Raw genomic sequence first — 19551 nt, 5'->3', positions numbered from 1 at the left:
AGACTGACAGTGTGTTGAAAAGCGCGGCTGTTATCTGTGACAGCATCAGGAAATGTGTGTTGACGCGCGCTCATTCATCTCGTCTCCTCGTGCTGATTCCAGCCAATGAGCGCCAGGACACCCCCACCGACCAGAGATATCCCTCTGCATCTGATTCTGCGGGACAGATACTGTACCTCACCCAATGGACCGGTCCGGACGCAATTAGGAACCGTGATCACTATTTTAACATAGACATTTTCAGATTCCTCCAGCTGCTGCTCGATTGAAAGGAACACACTTGGATACTAATGTAATAGGCAATGTTATATGGATATTTATATTTTCATTCAGAGTACGTTTATCGATCCTAATTTCTTTATTTGAATAATGAGGAATACAGTGTCTCAAGAGACGTAATGAACCTGTGACTTTTCCTTTTCTTTGTTGGACTAAATTTGTTAACAAACTGACCGTGTACAACATGCGAGAGTTGGATGGACTTGGATGCGCGTCAGCGGCGCGCAGGGACAGGCGGCGCGCGCGTAACGGATTTCTGTCACGCCGTGAGCCGGGCGGCGGCGCTCACCGGATTTACCTGCTCTTTATCTTACTACTGCTCATGTTTACCCCCAGTGTAAACTCTTCTTGGTGGTAGGTGTTTCTAATTGTTTATTTAAAGTGGCACAATATCCACTCATTGGCACTTTCTTTTCGAAATTGAGTTTAAAGGCCTAGAATAAACTGTTGCTGTCAGTAGCCTAAAAGTAGTAGTATTGGGTTGTTTACCGTGTTTTACTACATAGATAACAAGAATCCTTTAATAAAACACTAAAAATAGGAAATTGTGATGGATATTCCTATTTGGCTATAAGGAGGTAAAATGACAATGAAATGGAATTCAAAGAAATTAATATGACTGTAATTATTAACTAAAGAACACATTGTATCGAGATAAAAAACATTGAAAAAAATGTTGTATTTAAATTTGTATTTAGTTTACATCATCATATGTAATAAATTCACTTTGGTATATCTGGGTGGAAGAACCGGTAATTTCCCAGAATACATTAACTGGGTTAAATTTCTTTGCATTACAGTTCAGTAAATTCCTCTTCCTGCCATTTTAATTCTCCAACTCAAGTTCTTTCCATCTATGACTCACATCCTCTTTCAATACAATGTGATTTTGTCATTTTTCTGTTTTAAGATCCACTCAGCCGGAAAAGAAATGCTTTCATACACACAGACACACATATAGAGAGAGAGAGACTATATATATTGGCTATATATATATACACTGTAAAAAAAAATATTTAAAAAGTAAGTTACCTGACTGCCTTAAAATGTTCATGTGTGTTTCATGTTCAAAAAATTTAAATGAAAAGAGTTCATTGAAATTTAAAATTTGAGTTAATACAAAGAACATTTGAGAATCGACATCACCCCTTATTCAAATATTTTAAAAGATTTGGAAAGCATATTGCGTAATTGTGTTTTATTTGTAATAATGCAGTGAACATGCCAAATTGTGCAATTTCCATGATTTATCACAACATTTTTATTTATTTATGTGGTTCAGATACAATAATATTTTGAGTTTCTATTTATTAAACCAATTTCCTTCATTGTATTAACTCACATTTTTAATTTCAATGAACTCAAACTTAAGACAACCAGGTTACTTACTTTTTTAAGTTAAACCAACAATATTTTTTACAGTGTATATATATATATATATATATATGTGTGTGTGTGTGTGTGTGTGTGTGTGTGTGTGTGTGTATGAATATAGTAAAGTAAAGGTTTTTAAAAAGAAAAACACTCATAAAGTACATATACTTGAAAAATGTACTTAAGTAAAAAGTAAAAATACTTATATATATATATTTATATTCTTTAAATTTATATTTTTCCCCAGACCAATTCCATTCATAGTCCAGAGTATAACAAGGAAGGGTGATGTACAGTTAGTGATATTTGAATGACACACATGAAAAATACTAATGTAAAAAAATAATAATAATTAAAAAGACATCACACTAATATTAAAGAAAAAGTCAGATAAAACGAGACAACAAGAAAGAAGAAGAGAGTAAATTAGCTCTAGATGCCTGGCAGAAACGCACTTCCTCAGAGCAGTTGTTAGTAAAGACAGAGGAGTCTGATGTCTTAAACTGTCATTGATCATCACATTCCAGACTGTTCTATAACAGGTCTTGGCTGGATCAGCAGACCTACTTGTGTGCTAACACACCATATAAACACACTTGCTAGGGTGATATAGATTTGAAGTGACTTGGTTCAGAAGTTATTGCTTTTTATCTCCATTTCTTCATTGTAAAACAGCAGACATGATGACACAATGGCAGACTTCGCCTTTAAAAACGTCTAATTGCGGCATTCAAAAGTTCCCCATCACGTCTCAGAGGTAGCAATATCAACATAGTCAGCACACTGCCTAGTGCCCCACAGCTGAGTAAACAACATAATCTCAGTCCACGCTATTTTTTGATACTTTCAATTAAAACAAATGCTCGGTTTCTCTCATACACACACGATAAGACAATAATACTGTATTTCATGAATGGGAAAAGGAGGGTTATCATTTGTATCATCTCTGTTGAAATAACTATACGTATGGCCCCTTTTGCCCTCCACTAGGCAGTGGGGATTCGACGGCGTGAGTACGCAAGACAGCCATGGCGGCATGCCCAAATCCATGTGAGCCAGTGGTGATAAATATCTCTCAGTTCCTTAGGTAATTTATACAGTTATGGGGATTGTTGTCATCGTTGCAATCAATTCACGCGTAGCGGTTTTCTGGCTCACGTGCAGCAGCCTTTCCCAATCCCAGCCGCATGCAGCTGATAAGTGTTCTGGAACAGAGAGGCAGAGCAAGATTGTGTTTCTGTGTGTCAAGGATCAACAGGGCAAAGCCGGCAATAGCAGGCCCTCCCATGGATGCTAAAGCGTGAGGAATAAGTCTTTCATTGGGTCGTATGTTTGCACTAGTATGTCAGTGTGAGAGAGAGAGAGAGAGAGAGAGAGAGAGAGAGAGAGCGATAGGGACAGGGACAGCCATAAGAGGAGTGGAAATTGTTCAGTTGGTTTGTACGGAGCGCTGTCACACAAACCCAGACACGACTGACTGGATAATGAGATCCGGGAAGGAGACAAGGGCGCGTGAGCACAGCGTAAACCTCGCTGAGGGCGTCTGTGTGGTGCGCTTAAACAAAAAGGGGAGAACAGGAATACCTGCAACCAGTGTTGGGGAAAGTTACTTTGAAAAGTAATGCATTACAATATTACGTTACTCCCTTAAAAAGTACTTTTAAGAAAAGTAATGCGTTACGTTACTTTTGCGTTACTTTTTCTCACCTGGGCTTGTTTTCGTTTTTTTTTTTTTATAACAAAATAGTTATATTTTTTTAAAGACCTCTTCATACCAAAATTGAAATAATAAGCCCCAGGCTGAGGTAAAAATGCAAATTCACGCATGAACAGTAGAGGGCGCAGCTCTGCTGCCATTCTGGATAATGGTAGAATAGCATGCAGGAGAAAAAAGTTTTACCAATAAAAACAAACAATCTAGTAATTTTCATCATCAAAGGTCAGCAGCAAGACATTGCAAATTAAATATAAAGGTAGATTAAATGCATAAAAATAGTTGTTTTATTTAACATTTCATTATTGGAGGTTTGCATAGTATTCTGATTTTGCATTTGACTGATTTGATTCATTTTGAGGAGTACAGAATCTTTATTGTGCGAGTGAGATAAATAAATGCTCACATTTAGTCTAGAACTACAATATCCGTCATGTTAACACACAACGCCTCTGCACTTATTTTTCTCAAAATGGGGGCAGGAGAGCTATCAGTCAAATTAATGTTAAAAAGTAACTTGCGTTACTGTTTTGAAAAAGTAACTCAGATATTTTGTTGTAAATTTGAAAAGTAATGCGTTACTTTACTAGTTACTTGGAAAAAGTAATATTATTACGTAACTCAAGTTACTTGTAATGCGTTACCCCCAACACCGCCTGCAACACAAATATCCATAAGGGTAAATGTTTTTTAGAAATTTGTTCAATCAACACAGAACCATGGGAAATGCTGGGAATGCCCTAAATTATGGAGTAAGAAATAGTCCTTTAAGGGATAAAAAAAACCCACTCTGTTCCACAGCAGAAAGAAAATCACCAGGTTTGGAACGACATGAGGGTTGAGTATGTGGTGACAGAATTTTATCATGGCAATTCCTAACTATTTTACATTTTTGTGAAATGGTAGCTAATTCAAATGAATTCGTACAATCTCAAATAGTCTGATTTCACCCACTTCATACAAATTGATTAGTACAGAAGTGTACGATTTTTAGGTTTAGGTTTTTTTTTAAGTCGAGATTGAATGAATTCATATGAATTAACTACCAACTATTAGACAAAAACTTAAAATAGTTACGAATTGCCATGATCAATGCCCAACTCGTAACCTAATTATGTTTTATCATGAGATTGGTTTGGAAGTTTATTTTTGGGTAAACTATCCCTTTAAAGGATTAGTTCACTCCAGAATTAAAATTTCATGACAATTTACTCTCTGTAACATATTCCACTCGAGGCAAGTTGTAGTTGAACCCAAGTGCAGCATTTATTAAATCCAGAACGTGAACAGGAATACGATGAACATAGACTTGGCTTGGCTTGGCATAGATTAGTAGCCTGGATGCCAGCCGAATTTAGCCCTGCCCACAACATTTGAGGTCGGGAAGTTCGGTCTGGACTTGATCTATTGTGGAGCAACTATGCTCGAACGAGAGCTGTTCGGACCAATCAAATTGTCAGGGCGGGCTTTATATGATGATGGACAGATGATAAACAGTAACGTAATCATCCACATCACCAAAGAGCGCTTGGGTTGAATTTGTTCTAATCCTAAACGGAGAACTTGTTCGTATATGCATTCACCTTTACTATTTCTCTCAGAAATGATGATTGTGTTGGTAAGTACTCCGTGTATCCTTAAATTCTTTTTACAACAGTGGCAAAGATCGTTTACACTCATCTTCTTCTTCTACTTCTTCCAGTGTGCGTGCAGTTGAGTTCTGTTGACAACTATGCGTCGCTCTGTTGCTCTGATTGGTTGTAGGTCTATCCAATTGAGTACAGAGGCATTTTCTTTCCTAGTTCGGTTGAAACACGCCCCATAATCACAGCCCAATGGAGCAGTATCAGACTCATATTCTGACTAGAATAGATTAGCATAGAATCGACCAGAAACATCAACTCACCAACAATGGTACAGGGGATAACACTCGACAAGCTGACTAGGCAAACATGAGGACTATATATACAGAGACTAGGGGAACACATGACTATGACAACCAATGAACAGCCAGACAATGAACCAATGAGAACTGTGGACACATGACTAGACCAACCAATGAGAACATGACACATAGACAAGGGAACCAATCAGAACCAGACACATGAAACTATCCAAGATGTTCATGTCTTTCTTTCTTCAGTAGAAAAGAAATTATGGTTTTTGAGGAAAACATTCCAGGATTTTTCTCCATATGGTGGGCTTCAACGGGAACCAATGGGTTGAAGGTCCAAATTGCAGTTTCAATGCAACTTCAATGGACTCTACAGGAATAAGGGTCTTGTCTAGCGAAACGATCAGTCATTTTCTAAAAAAAAAAAAAAAGAATATTCTGTTTTAACCACAAATGCTCTTCTTGCACTAGCTCTACGATGCACGTCCACGACTTCACGCATCACGTAAACACGTTGGAAAGGTCACGCTTCTAGGTGGACGAGCTTTAAAGGGTGTTTGACCTGCGTCCCAATGTCCATACTAACCATCCTAAATAGTATGTGAGATTAGAATATGTTTGGCAAAGCATACTATGTTGAAAAGAGTATGTCAAAAGGCCCTGGATGGGCTACTATTTCCAATAGATTTTCAAAGTGCAGATCCATGCAAACTATAAAGTCTAATATTGCCCACAAGCCATTGCGCTATTTCATGTTTTGTCTGGTCAACTTCATGTCATTTGTAAATATGCATCCTTTGCTGTCATTCAGACCTGCAACACATTTCAAAAAAAGTTGGGACAGGAGCAATTTAGGGCTAGTAATGAGGTAAAATGGTTAAATAATGATGTGATTTGAAACAGGTGATGTCAACAGGTGATTGTAATTATGATTTGGTACAAAAGCAGCATCCAAGAAAGGTCTAATCCTTTAGGAGCAAAGATGGGCCGAGGATCGCCAGTTTGCAAACAAATACGTGAGAAAATTATTGAAATGTTTAAAAACAATGTTCCTCAAAGAAAGATAGGAAGAGATTTGGATATTTCACATTCAACAGTGCATAACATAATTAAAAGATTCAAGGAATCTGGAGGAATTTCAGTGCGTAAAGGACAAGGGCGCAAGCCTAAGCTGAACAACCGTGATCTCCGATCCCTCAGGCGGCACTGCATCAAGAATTGTCATTCATCTATAAGCGATATCACCACATGGGCTCAGGACTACTTTGGCAAACCTTTGTCAAGTACCACAATACGTAGTTACATCCACAAATGCCAGTTAAAACTGTACTGTGCCAAAAGGAAGCCCTATGTTAACAGTGTCCAGAAGCGCCGTCGACTTCTCTGGGCTCGGAGGCATCTGGGATGGACCATCACACAGTGGAAACGTGTACTGTGGTCAGATGAATCAGTATTTCAGGTATTTTTTGGGAGGAATGGACGCCGTGTGCTCCGGACCAAAGAAGAAAAGGATCATCCAGACTGTTACCAGCAACAAGTCCAAAAGCCAGGGTCTGTCATGGTATGGGGTTGTGTCAGTGCCCTTGGCAAAGGTAACTTGCACTTCTGTGAAGGCACCATTAATGCTGAAAAGTACATAGAGATTTTGGAGCATAATATGCTGCCTTCAAGACGACATCTTTTCCAGGGACGTCCATGCATATTTCAACAAGACAATGCAAAACCACATTCTGCACACATTACAAAGTCCTGCCCGCGGAGGAAGAGGGTACGGGTACTTGACTGGCCTGCCTGCAGTCCCGACCTGTCTCCAATACAGAATGTGTGGCGCATTTTGAAGCGCAAAATGCGTCAACGAAGACCCCGTACTGTTGCACACCTTAAGACTTGTTTGCAGGAAGAATGGGACAAAATTACACCTGAAACACTTCATCACTTGGTGTCTTCAGTCCCTAAACGTCTTTTAAGTGTTGTGAAAAGGAATGGCAACATTACAAAGTGGTAAATGCTTTTTTTAAATGTGTTGCAGGTCTGAATGACAGGAAAGGATGCATATTTACAGATGACATGAAGTTGACCAGACAAAACATGAAATAGTTTTTGTTCATATTGTCTGCAATGAAATACAAATCAAAGTAAATTTAGAAATCACTTTTTTTTTTTTTTTCCAGTTTTCCATACTGTCCCAACTTTTTCTGATTTGGGGTTGTACAAACACATAAGTAAAAATTAAAAAAAACTACAGAACATGGCGGATAAGTGCGACCGATGGTGTGTGGTTTAGATAAAGGCTTGAGTGACTAATGATAAAAGTTTAACCTGATAAAAAATATTTATTTAATGCTATCCATGTTATACTTCATCTGCAATAACAATGTGGACTTTTATAAAGATCTGTTTGGCCATTAACTTTTACAAACATGAGGAGAGTCTCCGCATGAAAGACCCGCGACTGCAGATCAACGTGCTACTGCATTTTTCTCCGATACGGTAGGAAATTAAATTAAATGTGGAGGATTTTAACTGTGACAAGATGATTGACAGGGCAGTTTATGGATGCGTGTCAGGATGCGACAACCATTAAAGACGCAATTGTTTGACGTGATAGTATGTCCCAAAGCTTGTCTACTCTTTTGCTACACACTCAAAAGTATGTACTTTTTCTTCACAAAAAGAGTACATACTTTTAGGGCATAGTATAAGGCGAATTGGGACGCAGCATTAGTCTTTGCACGTTCGCTTTGTAAACACTGGGTACGCCACTTGTGACCTTTCCAACACTACTATATAATGCGTGAAGTCGTGGACGTGCATCGCAGAGCTAGTGCAAGACAAGCATTTGTGGTTAAATAGTATATACATTTTTTTTAGAAAATGACCAATCGCTAGATAAGACCCTTATTCCTTGGCTGGGATCGTGGGGATCGAGCCCTGTGAAGCTGCATTGAAACTGCAATTTGGACCTTCAACCCGCTGGTTCCCGTTGAAATCACCTATATGGAGATAAATCCTGAAATGTTTTCCTCAAAAACCTTCATTTATTTTCGACTGAAGAAAGAAAGACATGAACATCTTTGATGACATGGAGGTGAGTAGACATAAAAATAGCACAGCTATAAGAAAACCAGGAAATTAAAAAATGTAGTGGCCTTTATGCGGAGTTCACACTGCCTGATTTTAGCCCACGGTTTTGACTCGCCGACAGGTTTTGCGAAATCGCAGACAAATCCCCGAAATCATAGGCAAATCGGTGCTCGTGCACGTGAGTGACAGTGTGACGTGTGAATGATCAAAGACGAGTGACTCTTCAGAGACGTCCGTGAGATATTTGGCATGCTATATATCTGGACCTGTATGAGATTCAAACTCCTGCTGTGAAAAATACATCGGCGATGACCGACAGCCAATGAGAGAGCAAGATACAGGGCAGCAGGAGGTTCAGCGAGGGGTTATGGACCAGAATATCTGTATTATAATAGATATATTTACAATTCTATCAAACAGAAACAAAGCACAAACATTTGCTTGACCAGCCGCAACAGCAGCACATTGCACAATGATTTATTTACCTCAAACTCTCTTTGCAGAACACTATCATTGCTCCCTGCGTCTCCCCAACCATTTCATCCACCATAATCTTTTTTCTTTTTCTCCTTTTCGCTGCAAATCAGCGCACAGACAATTTGGATTACAAGGTTTCTGAAGTCAATACTCTATCGTGTAGTGTGAAAACAACAGTGATCCGATGAGTCTGAAGATTGTGCAGTCTGAACTATGCATTACACAAAAAGATTTGACAGTAGAATGATTTACTAGAGAGAATCAAGCATTCCAAAGAACCGTGTAACATGAACTTTGAAGGTTTGGTCTCAACTAAAGATGACCCAGAAGAAGTCATTTTCTCTAATCACAAGACTGCCAACTACTGCAATGGAAATGTATACATTACAATTGTTCAATTATCAGATGCTTAGTCAATAAATGTGTCTGTTTCTGCAGGTACATTGGCGCATTAGGTGCACGGGTCATATGTGACAACATTCCAGGGCTGGTGAACAAGCAGAGGCAGCTCTGCCAAAGACACCCAGACCTCATGCAATCCATCGGAGAGGGAGCCAAAGAGTGGATCCGAGAATGCCAGCACCAGTTCCGACACCATCGCTGGAACTGCAGCACGCTGGAGCGAGACCACACTGTGTTCGGCCGCGTCATGTTGCGCAGTCAGTATTTATGTTACACTTTATCATCATCATACAGTACTTGAACTGTGCAACCCTGTATCATGAATAAAAGCACCATATTTAATTCAATATCAAATTGTTAAATCAAATAAAGCTGTTTGCAAAGGTCATTCTCACCAAACCCGCCGAATCAAAAGAACGATATAAGAAAGCATATTTTGCATAAAGAAAAAGCTGGTATACTGGCCAGAACTAGGTGTTGGCATATACTGTACCTCTACAGTAAATGCATTACAGCCATCGATAACAATCGCATCAATATATCTGTTGGATAGTTGTAGGGACAAAAAAGGTCTCCACTCGAGCGAGAGAGAGTGGATATTCTCCAAATACAAGTGGCTAGTCGGAGGGGGTTCTCTACAGGCTGATGTATAAACAGTAATAGGAGATGTAAATATTTGTGCAGATGACTCTGGCAGACAGACAAAGCTGCTCTTTTTGACATATCACCCTCTGTTCTGGCTCAGTGCGTGAGCTGGAGGAGGAAAATGAGCAAAATAGGGGTCATTTTGCACTACTTTGGCAAAAAAAACACACCTCAAGGCTATGAGTGCAATCGACCAAAGAAACTAAAGGTGAAGGAGTGTCAGCTTGAATCAGTCGAATGTTACAAAACTGTAGGGTGGCTTCCCGCACTTAGTTCAGCCAAGAGGCTTAAATCTAGAGATGATGTTAGAGAGTTGATATAACAAAAGCACAGTGGATTTAATCATATTAAGAGCCTTACACCTCATCGGCTCGCTTGGCTCTTTTAAAACTACTGAAAAGGGACTTTTTTATGTTAAAATGCTTTCTGACAACTGTTAGTTTTGTTCCAGGCAGCGTTGGTCTGGTTTCACGCTCGCTTGATTCTATTGAACTCCGGCACATTTGTGTCCATCATACATCATCAAAAACATGCAGAGCATGATAGAAAGCAGAACAGAGGAACAATATATAGTTTTTGTTAATTTGCTGCTACTATGCACAGCAGAGTGAATGACTCTTGGGGTTACTGTATGTGCATCGCATGAAGGCGGCTTTCCGCTGCTGGCAAACTGACTCTTTTGTGGAGACAGCGGATTTCGAGCTATTCATTTGCTGCCCGGATTGCACTCGCTCTACACGAAGACACTGCATGTGTATCAATGTAGGCCAGCAAGAGCGTGTAAACCTCACTCCCCTGGCTTCAAGAGGAGTGCTAGTGACTGACGCTACCAACTGACTAGTGATTGCGATTTTTAGCGTCCTTGTTATTCAAATAGGACCGGTTACATTTGGTACCATTGACCAGGATGGGAGTGAGGTTTAGGGGGGTGAGTGTAACGAATGTAGGCCAGTAAGAGCTGTGCGTGTAAACATCACTCCCCTGGCCTTAAGAGCCATGCTAGCAACTCCCACTAGCTGCTGTGCTCTTTAGCGTCCTTGTTAGCGCACCCATCTCCCATGCCAGAATGCCGGTTTGAGTCCCACTTGGAGCGGGCTGAGTAGGACCGGATACATTTGGTGACATTGACCAGGATGGGAGTCAGGTTTGGAGGGAGGGATGTTTAACTGGTGTAGGCCAGTAAGAGCTGTGTGTATAAACATCACTCCCCTGGCCTCAAGAGGCACGCTAGCAACTCCCACTAGCGGCTGCGATCTTTAGCGTCCTTGTTAGCGCACCCATCTCCCATGCCAGAATGCCGGTTCGAGTCCCACTTGGAGCGGGTTGAGTTGGACCGAATACATTGGGTGCCATTGACCAGGATGAGAGTCAGGTTTAGGGGGGTGAGTGTAATGAATGTAGGCCAGTAAGAGCTGTGCGTGTAAACATCACTCCCCTGGCCTTAAGAGCCATGCAAGCAACTCCCGCTAGCTGCTGCGATCTTTAGCGTCCTTGTTAGCGCACCCGTCTCCCATGCCAGAAGGCCGGTTCGAGTCCCACTTGGAGCGGGTTGAGTTGGACCGGATACATTGGGTGCCATTGACCAGGATGAGAGTCAGGTTTAGGGGGGTGAGTGTAACTAATGTAGGCCAGTAAGAGCTGTGCGTGTAAACATCACTCCCCTGGCCTTAAGAGCCATGCTAGCAACTCCCACTAGCAGCTGCGATCTTTAGCGTCCTTGTTAGCGCACCCGTCTCCCATGCCAGAATGCTGGTTTGAATCCCACATGGAGCGGGTTGAGTAGGACCGGATAATTTGGTGCCATTGACCAGGATGGGAGTCAGGTTTTGGGGGGGTGTGTTTAACTGATATAGGCCAGTAAGAGCTGTGCGTGTAAACATCACTCCCCTGGCCTTAAGAGCCATGCTAGCAACTCCCGCTAGCTGCTGCGATCTTTAAAGTCCTTGTTAGCGCACCCGTCTCCCATGCCAGAATGCCGGTTCGAGTCCCACTTAAAGCGGGTTGAGTAGGACCGGATACATTGGGTGCCATTGACCAGGATGAGAGTCAGGTTTAGGGGGGTGAGTGTAATGAATGTAGGCCAGTAAGAGCTGTGCGTGTAAACATCACTCCCCTGGCCTTAAGAGCCATGCTAGCAACTCCCACTAGCAGCTGCGATCTTTAGCGTCCTTGTTAGCGCACCCGTCTCCCATGCCAGAATGCCGGTTCGAATCCCACATGGAGCGGGTTGAGTAGGACCGGATAATTTGGTGCCATTGACCAGGATGGGAGTCAGGTTTAGGGGGGTGAGTGTAACTGTTGTAGGCCAGTAAGAGCTGTGCGTGTAAACATCACTCCCCTAGCCTCAAGAGGCATGCTAGCAACTCCCACTAGCAGCTGCGATCTTTAGCGTCCTTGTTAGCGCACCCATCTCCCATGCCAGAATGCTGGTTCGAGTCCCACTTAGAGCGGGTTGAGTAGGACCGGATACATTTGGTGCCATTGACCAGGATGGGAGTGAGGTTTAGGGGGGTGAGTGTAATGGATGTAGGCCAGTAAGAGCTGTGCGTGTAAACATCACTCCCCTAGCCTCAAGAGGCATGCTAGCAACTCCGGCTAGCTGCTGCGATCTTTAGCGTCCTTGTTAGCGCACCCGTCTCCCATGCCAGAATGCTGGTTCGAATCCAACTTGGAGCGAGTTGAGTTGGACCGGATACATTTGGTGCCATTGACCAGGATGGGAGTCAGGTTTAGGGGGGTGAGTGTAACTGATGTAGGCCAGTAAGAGCTGTGCGTGTAAACATCACTCCCCTGGCCTTAAGAGGCATGCTAGCAACTCCTGCTAGCTTCTGCGATCTTTAGTGTCCTTGTTAGCAAGCCTGTCTCCAATGCTGGAAACAACCGGTTCAAGTACCGCTTAGAGTTGGTTGAGTAAGACCGGTTACATTTGGTACCATTGACCCAGATGGGAATGAGTGTAACGGACATAGGCCATACAGAGCTGTGCGTGTAAACCTCACTCCCCTGGCCTCAAGAGGTGTGCTTGCTTCCCATGCCGGAGGCGGCGGTTTGAGTCCCGCTTGGAGCGGGTCGAGTAGGACTAGTTACACAAGCTCACTCTCATTTGTATCCAAGGTAAATCATCACCACTGTCACCCCCTAAATGCATTTTGTTGAATTAGCTATGTCATCATCAAATGCATGCACACGTTACTTTACTTCCTGAAAAAGTGCACACCCAAGTCTGAGTTGCTTTCAAACCACGCCACAGTTCCAGTGCAACCGAACTCAGTTACCCTGGTGCGCTCCTGTGTCTGCATGACCCGTTTCGAACTAAACTGCCAGTGTGAAAGCACTCTGAAGTCAACATAAAACTGTGCATAACCCATTTGGCACTGAAATTATACACCAGACATGAAATTCTTTTTGAATTTCACAGAGTTGTACCACATTTTTCAACATGCTAATATGAAAAATACGTATTGTTCTCCTCCATCAGGTAGCCGCGAAGCAGCATTCGTTTATGCGATTTCCTCTGCGGGCGTGGTTTATGCCATCACCAGGGCATGCAGTCAAGGAGAGCTGAAGATCTGCGGCTGCGATACGCAAAGGAGAGGACGAGCCAGCGATGAAGAAGGGGACTTTGACTGGGGCGGCTGTAGCGACAACATTAACTACGGTATCAAGTTTGCCAAAGCTTTTGTGGACGCCAGAGAGAGGATGGTCAAAGATGCCAGAGCACTGATGAATCTGCACAACAACCGCTGTGGGAGAATGGTAAGTGTCAAGATTCTCACATTGGATTGATTATCATTGCAAAATAGACCCAAATAAGTAATTAGGTTATGACCCTGAAGGGGTTTGTTTTGTGAAACATGGTTAATCAGGGTAAATCAGCAAGCTAATTATAAAAACGTTAACTCTTTAATCTGGGTTATGGAGTGGTTCATAGGTCATGGGTTGAGTTTTGTTTTCTTTAGGCAGTCAAGCGTTTTATGAAGACTGAATGCAAGTGTCATGGAGTCAGTGGGTCATGTGCTCTCAGGACATGCTGGCTGGCTATGTCTGATTTCCGGCGAACGGGGGACTACTTGAGAAAGAAGTACAATAGTGCTGTGGAGGTCATGATGAACCAGGATGGTACAGGCTTCATGGTTGCAGACAGAGAATACAAGAGAACAACCAAAAATGATCTAGTATACGTTGAGAACTCTCCAGATTATTGCCTAATGGACCGATCGGCAGGTAAGCAAAAAAAAATCTTAGAGTTGAGTGTTTTTGTACAGTTTAAGTATATAAGAGTAACTGGGCAGAATTTACAAAAGCTGTTAAAGGGTTAGTTCACCCAAAAATGAAAATTCTGTCATTAATTACTTACCCTCATGTCGTTGGACACCCGTAAGACCTCCGTTCATCTTAAAAACACAAATGAAGATATTTTAGTTGAAATCTGATGGCTCTGAAAGGCCTCCATTGGCACAATGCACGGTTCACTCTCAAGACCCTTAAAAGGTACTAAAGACGTCGTTACAAAGTCCATCTCACTACAGTGGTTCTACAATAACTTTATGAATCGGCGAGAATAGTTTTTGTGCGCAAAAAACCCCTAAATAACGACTTATATAGTGATGACGATTTCAAAACACGGCATCATGAAGTTTCGAAGCGTTATGAATCATTACGTGAGTCGATTCAGCAGTTTGGCGGTTTGACACGCGATCCGAATCATGATTCAACTCACTGATTCATAACGCTTCGAAGCTTCATGATGCCGTGTTTTGAAATCGTCATCACTATATAAGTCGTTATTTAGGGTTTTTTGCGCACAAAAACTATTCTCGCCGATTCATAAAGTTATTGTAGAACCACTGTAGCGAGATGGACTTTGTAACGACGTCTTTAGTACCTTTTAAGGGTCTTGAGAGTGAACCGTGCTATTGAGCCAATGGAGGCCTTTCAGAGCCATCAGATTTCAACTAAAATATCTTCATTTGTGTTCTGAAGATGAACAGAGGTCTTACGGGTGTCGAACGACATGAGGGTAAGTAATTAATGATAGAATTTTCATTTTTGGGTGAACTAACCCTTTATGAACATGTCTGAGTCATATTTCACCCCAAAGTCAAAAAGAAATCAGAAATTATATTTTACATTCAAAAAAAGAGAATTATTTAAGGGCTATTTAGATTTTGCATTGTTACAGTATTAAGCGCATTTCTCCCCCAATTTTTATTACTGCAATGACAGAAAATGTATACATTCAATTCTAAAGTATTTATACATCATGGTAGTACTTACACTACCTTTAATTTATGCTCATTTACATAAAAAATATAGCATTTTTCTGTAATACAGTAATCATTTAAATGTATTAAAAATTATTATAATAATGAGAATCTAATGGGAACTACCAGAATGTCTGAAGAATAAAATTATGCTTAATCATCATTAAAATAGTGTCATAAGGCAAAATAAGTTATACAAATATAGTCCTAAAATATGCTTGATTTTGTTTGCTTTTATTAAATATAAATAACGTTTAGATTTTATTATAATTTATTTGTTTCTTTTTTGGTTTTGGGGCGGAATGTGACCTAGACTTGAAAATAGCGCAGTTGTCCCATGGCAAAAAAATTCTGTAAAGGTCCTAATCTCAGAAAACATGCTTTAGGAATATGTGAATAGCTTATTGATTCACAATGTAATAATGTTACTACTGTAACTGAAAAATCCTTTCCTGCATTTATATTTCAGGTTCTCTGGGTACAGCAGGACGGGTGTGCAACAAGTCTTCCAGAGGCATGGACGGCTGCGAGGTTATGTGCTGCGGCCGTGGGTACGACACCACCCGTGTAAAACGTGTGACCAAATGCGAGTGCAAGTTCAAATGGTGCTGCGCTGTCGAGTGCAGGGACTGTGAGGAAACTGTGGACGTCCACACCTGTAAACCACATAAGAAACCCGACTGGCTCGATTTGACTTGACTGCCGTGACCATGACCAATCAGCAGCTACTGGTGCTTTTCTGTTCTCAGGTTTTGAAAGCGGGCCACTGCATTGTGCGTGGTGTAGTTTAAGACTATAACGCACTTGCAGAACCCTGAACTTTATTCGCCTTCAATGATGCAAGCGCAGAGATCACAGGCCAGTCTGGAGCACTGGTAGGCGGTGGGTGTCATGGGAAATTATACAACGGGCATTGTTTGGTGTTTTTTTGAACGAACTGTGATCAGGACACAATCCTTTCACTATTTTCAAACTGTAAAACACCTTTTACTGATAATATGTGTGCCTATATACATCGAATTATGTTTTTGGACAAATGTGATAAATGCATTCATGCAGTTTTGGGGAAAGAACAATATACAGCATCAAGCTTCCCAAAGAACGTAGCAATAAATCGCATTTCACGCCAAGAACAATTCCATTTAATTGTCCAAAATGATACTTTGAAGGGCGCTGTAAAAAAATATTGTTAAACAGTGATAACTGTGTATCCCTTCATTTACTTAATGGACCATGATTTTGATACACAAATTGTGCACGAAAGAATTAGATCAATGTATCATGACACATATACCATTGTCAATGTATATCCGAGAAATATATTTCATCTCTTGTTATCTTTTTAATACCGAAGCACTTAAACATCCCTTCAAATATGAGCATTTTTCTTTGGTTTGGTAGAGTTTGGTTCTGATTAACTTCGATCTACGATCAAGTCAGTACTTTCCCTGATGGACTTCTCACTGAAATGTGATGTTTGTTAATAAATTAATACATTTTTTAATAAATAAAGAGTCCCAACCATCAGACTATAAACTATTCGTGATGCACCCAACATATGAAATTGTAAGCTCAAATTAGTTTCTGCGAATAAAAGTGCACAGATTTTCTACAATGAGCGCTTCAGTTGGCAAAGCTTGTAGAATCAAGTCTTTGAAAATACTTATAGTTTGGGTCAGTAGCAACTAAACAAGATACCTTCAAGATTTTATGTGCATGAAATAATAGCTACTCTGAAGCCAAATGGCCTCTCTGAATATATTACTGCTTGCTTCATACTTATGTCCTCATGTAAAACCCACACTAAATGCCAAATCATTGCTAAAATAAGACGGCAGCTTACTGAGATTGAGCTGTAAAAATAGTGAGGTTAGCATGACTCGCATTCTTCGCCATTCATTTTGTTGGTCTGAATGAAGCACCTTGGTTTGACAACATGGTTGTTTCTAAATTTGCTGTTAAGATGGATGAGTGAATGAAGCGCTCGGGTTGTCATGCTGGTCAGTAATGCGTGTTCAAAATGGTGGCCCCATTAATCTAAAGCAACCTGAAACTTTGTCAGGTAAAGGCCACGGACGCTTATTTTGTCACTGTACAAACTGTCATTGACGAAAGAGACCAAAACGGAAAGCCGTTGCTATACAGACAGTATCCATTTTTTTTTTTTAATTGCCACAAAATAATGGGCAACACTTTACAATAAGGTTGTATTAGTTTACATTAATTAATGCATTCGTTAACATGAACTAACCATGAACAACACCTCTGTTCAGCATTAGTTTATCTTTGTTAACAAGATTTTAATAATGCATTAGTAAATGTTGAAATTAACATTAACAAAGATAAATAAGTGCAGTTTATTATTAATTCATGTTAACTTAGTTAACTAATGAACCTTATTGTAAAGTGTTACCGAATAATGTATGCATGAAACTTTTTAATAAATATTTAATTATTCAATTAACTTAACCTTGAAAATACAATTATTCTGACTTCAAAATTTCCAACGTTAGTAGACAGATTGATGTAATTGATTAGAATTCCAAAAGTCACTTATATAATCAAAAGTCATTCTCGCTGCTTGAATGAAACCATGTATAATGTTGCAGTTCCTATAAAAACCCTACATTTTTTTGCTTTATTAACCATTGTTTACTGATTTTTGGCTCTCAGCGAGTGTTAATTTTGGATCCTGCACAGAAGTGATTCTGATCTCAAGCCATTCCAAGTGGTGTCGTGCTGTTAGACAGAGCTGCTCGTTGCTTTTTGACCAGATTTGTTTTCGGCTCTGTAATTCTTATATCAAGATTTAAATCTCAAAGTGTGCCAAATGCTCTCTATTGTTACTTCATTTTCAGCATCCCATCCAAAGATACATTTTTCCAATTGTGGAATGTCAGAAATTTCCCACAGCTAGTCTGATTATGTTTTCCGTTGTTCAACAGTTCCACCTCACACCTTGTCTTTGCCAGAAAAACTTCTGTGTTGAGAAAGACTTGTGGAAAACATGTCAGAGTATGTTTACTTTTGAACATTGTAAAATTACCCCCTTGGCAGTGTGTAACCACTATGTGGTTAGTGTTGAAATTTATGCATGTTCCTAAACAGAATCGGCTAACATTTTAATTAGCGCACTAATCCGTAGAAGGACATATTGATGGAGTCAAGGCGCTGAAAGCTAAAAGAGTATTCACAACTTTTTGTTCTTTGGAGAGGACTTTGTGTATATTCATTGAGTCACATGATCGTGTCCTCAGAGCCCAATATGTGTGTGGTCCTTACAACTGCATTAATTTTCAGTCAATTGTCCAAGATAACAATCTTGTTATGCTGAAAACAAACCAGCTGTTTCAAAAATGAAAACTTGAACAATTACATCTTTTAAAATGTCAAATGTTCAAATGACTCTTAAATATTCAATGAAGTTATATAGGCGAACCCCATAACCCTAAATGTTACACTTCAGGGCATAACCGTTTGGGAACTCTATAGAAAAGCCCTGTCAACCACCCAAAACACCCTAGAAACATATAGCAAAACAATGAACATGACTCGGAACACCTTAGCAAACATATAGCAACGCCCTGGCTACCATTCACAAGATCTTAGCATAATGGTGATGGGTGTTGCACAAGCAAAATATACTATATAAATATGCCATTCCATGACTTGAGAATAGTAGAATAGAATTGAGTAAAATACATTTGCATCCCTAAGAATACCCTTGCTTGTAGAGGAATGCCGCATTGGGAACTGTGAACTTCCCACTGTAGGCTTTAGTCCACAGATCCAGGGCAAGTGTTTGGTCTTGAGGGCAGATTTATAGGGGAGATAAGCGTTATATATACGTGACCTTTGGGGACGAGTGTGGCTTGGCTCCCAGAAGCGAGTGGGTGTGAGCGTTAGCACGCTTGCTGTCAGACGGAGCTTACCAGGCCGCCGACATGGGATTAACACATAAAAACTCTTATCTTGTGAGTCAGCTGGCAAGAATGTAGCTCTTCCAAAACTTTCAATGCAAAACAGAGGCACAGCAGCACTCCTGTGAGTAGCACCAGATGACTTTCATTTTTGTTTAAAGATGTATGGGGAATGAGATCCATAGATCTCATGTGGTCTATACATAGATGTCCCATTAGTGGCTGTTTCTATGGTGCGCTATACACTCACCTAAAGGATTATTAGGAACACCTGTTCAATTTCTCAATAATGCAATTATCTAATCAACCAATCACATGGCAGTTGCTTCAATGCATTTATGGGTGTGGTCCTGGTCAAGACAATCTCCTGAACTCCAAACTGAATGTCAGAATGGGAAAGAAAGGTGATTTAAGCAATTTAGAGTGTGGCATTGTTTTTGGTGCCAGACGGGCCGGTCTGAGTATTTCACAATCTGCTCAGTTACTGGAATTTTCACG

General features: G+C 40.5%; 1 protein-coding gene across 1 annotated transcript; it reads left to right on the top strand.

The window, feature by feature from the left end:
- On the top strand, positions 1–17776 carry wnt2ba (wingless-type MMTV integration site family, member 2Ba). Its single transcript, XM_079840325.1, has 5 exons — positions 1–633; positions 9261–9481; positions 13348–13625; positions 13829–14093; positions 15603–17776. The coding sequence occupies exons 1-5, from the start codon at positions 464–466 to the stop codon at positions 15830–15832; spliced, it is 1164 nt and encodes a 387-aa protein (XP_079696451.1). The 5' UTR covers positions 1–463; the 3' UTR covers positions 15833–17776.
- Positions 17777–19551: the final 1775 nt, after the last annotated feature.

The sequence above is a fragment of the Gobio gobio genome, assembly GCF_949357685.1.
Source record: "Gobio gobio genome assembly, chromosome: 17".
Taxonomy (NCBI): Eukaryota; Metazoa; Chordata; class Actinopteri; order Cypriniformes; family Gobionidae; genus Gobio; species Gobio gobio.
This window is presented reverse-complemented; position numbering and strand designations above follow the sequence as displayed.

What these genes read in the sequence shown, in the direction of transcription:
- wnt2ba (XM_079840325.1), top strand. Translation starts at nt 464, where the DNA reads ATGCGAGAGTTGGATGGACTTGGATGCGCGTCAGCGGCGCGCAGGGAC. An exon ending in CGGCCGCGTCATGTTGCGCA is followed by an intron (nt 9,482 to 13,347) that starts GTCAGTATTTAT and finishes CTCCTCCATCAG; the next exon opens with GTAGCCGCGAAGCAGCATTC. An exon ending in CCTAATGGACCGATCGGCAG is followed by an intron (nt 14,094 to 15,602) that starts GTAAGCAAAAAA and finishes TTTATATTTCAG; the next exon opens with GTTCTCTGGGTACAGCAGGA.